Source organism: Malus domestica, chromosome 13, assembly GCF_042453785.1.
Source record: "Malus domestica chromosome 13, GDT2T_hap1".
NCBI classification, from domain to species: Eukaryota; Viridiplantae; Streptophyta; class Magnoliopsida; order Rosales; family Rosaceae; genus Malus; species Malus domestica.
The window spans coordinates 657,124-658,717 of record NC_091673.1 but is presented as its reverse complement, the minus strand read 5'-3'; the positions used below and the strand labels follow the sequence as shown (position 1 = coordinate 658,717).

The 1,594-nt window shown below is 36.3% G+C and overlaps 1 protein-coding gene across 1 annotated transcript; it reads right to left on the bottom strand.

The window, feature by feature from the left end:
* Nucleotides 1–506: 506 nt before the first annotated feature.
* On the bottom strand, nucleotides 507–1,319 carry LOC139190415 (uncharacterized). Its single transcript, XM_070810685.1, has 2 exons — nucleotides 1,199–1,319; nucleotides 507–979 (listed from the first exon to the last, which is right to left on the bottom strand). The coding sequence occupies exons 1-2, from the start codon at nucleotides 1,317–1,319 to the stop codon at nucleotides 507–509; spliced, it is 594 nt and encodes a 197-aa protein (XP_070666786.1).
* Between the last annotated feature and the right edge of the window lie 275 nt (nucleotides 1,320–1,594).

Here is a 1,594-nt window from a genome sequence, read left to right as displayed (position 1 = left end):
CTCCAGAGACTTTGTATAATTTTTATGTAATTTCTTATTTTTTTTAGAATTTTATTTAATTTCTTATGTAATTTTTGTGTTTTTTCTTTTTTTTTTCTTTTGAACTTTATTTAATTTCTTATGTAATTTTTATGTTTTTTCTTTTTTTCTTTTGAACTTTATTTAATTTCTTATGTTATTTCTTATTTATTTTTAGAACTTTATTTATTTTTATTTAATTTATTATGCAATTTTAATGTAATTACTTATTTATTTTTGTACTTTATTTAAACACATGAAATAAGATTACATAAACTCACCAAATAAGATTACATAAACTCACCAAATAAACTTAAAAACAAAACACACTACATAGAATTACATAAACTTAAAAAAAACATACACTTTATTTTTCAACCACAAGCCTCATTTTAATTATCTTCACCTTCTTGCAATCCCTACTGGTGCTCAATCAAGTCATTCTGGTGGGTTACGTGCCAATATGGCTCTTGCAAGTTCGTGTACCGCTAAACGATCAATTCATTGTAACGTCCATCCCGTTCCAACGGGTCGTGTCCCACGGGATCTTCGGTATTGTCATAAGCACAGTAGATACGTGTTTGTGAGTTGTTGATCGGATCCGACTCATATTCATCGACGGCATCATAATCGTACTCATCTTCAACAATCATGTTGTGGAGAATAATACACGTCATCATGATGTATCGAAGAGCCTCGACATCAAACATTATAGCTGCAGCCCTGACAATCGCCCAACGAGCTTGCAGGATACCAAAACAACGCTCGACATCCTTCCTACACCCTTCTTGACATTTTACGAAGTGTTTTTCCTTTTCAGTATATGGATGTGGCATTGTTTTGACAAGCGTTGACCACTTTGGGTAAATGCCATATGCAAGGTAGTATGATCCCTCGTATGGGGTACCATTAACCCAATATGTGCATCTCGGCGATTTTCCTTGCAACAGTTCGTCGAACACTGGGGATTGAGTAAGGACATTTAGGTCATTCTAAGCTCCTGAAACACCAAAAAAAGCATGCCAAATCCATGTATCAAATGAAGCCACCACTTCCAAAATGATGTTTTTGGCTCATTTTCTGTCACCATAAGCTCATTGTCATGCACTTGGACAGTTTTTTCAAGTCTAGTGCATGCAGTCGATGCTTCCAATCATGCCAGGGAAGCCTCACATCTCACCCTTCCTCATAAGCCTTCGCATGTCCCTTGGCGTGGGTGTTCGGAGGTACTCATTAGTGTAGAGGGCTTCAATTGCAAAGCAAAACCACATTAGGAACTCCATAACAGTTGTTCTTCCCATCCTCGCGATCTCATCCACTTGATCTGCAGATTCTCCATATGCAAGCATTCGCAAGGTAGCCGTAATTTTTTGCTCATGAAGAAGACCTAGAACATGAAAAGCATCATCTTTTTGCACAAATTATGGATCATGGTTGCAAATAGCACTCATGATTTTGTCGAACAAACTTCGTTGCATTCTAAAACGACGTCTAAAAACATGATCAGGGAATATACTGTTGGGGATAAAATAATCTTCCAAGAGATCTTTACCTCGTCTTTACCTTTTTCTATCGA

Bases quoted from the DNA above. Each gene is read 5' to 3' on its own strand.
- LOC139190415 (XM_070810685.1), bottom strand. From the start codon at position 1,319: ATGGGAAGAACAACTGTTATGGAGTTCCTAATGTGGTTTTGCTTTGCA. The intron at 980-1,198 runs GTGAGATGTGAG...CTCAATCCCCAG, and splicing joins GCGAAGGCTTATGAGGAAGG to TGTTCGACGAACTGTTGCAA.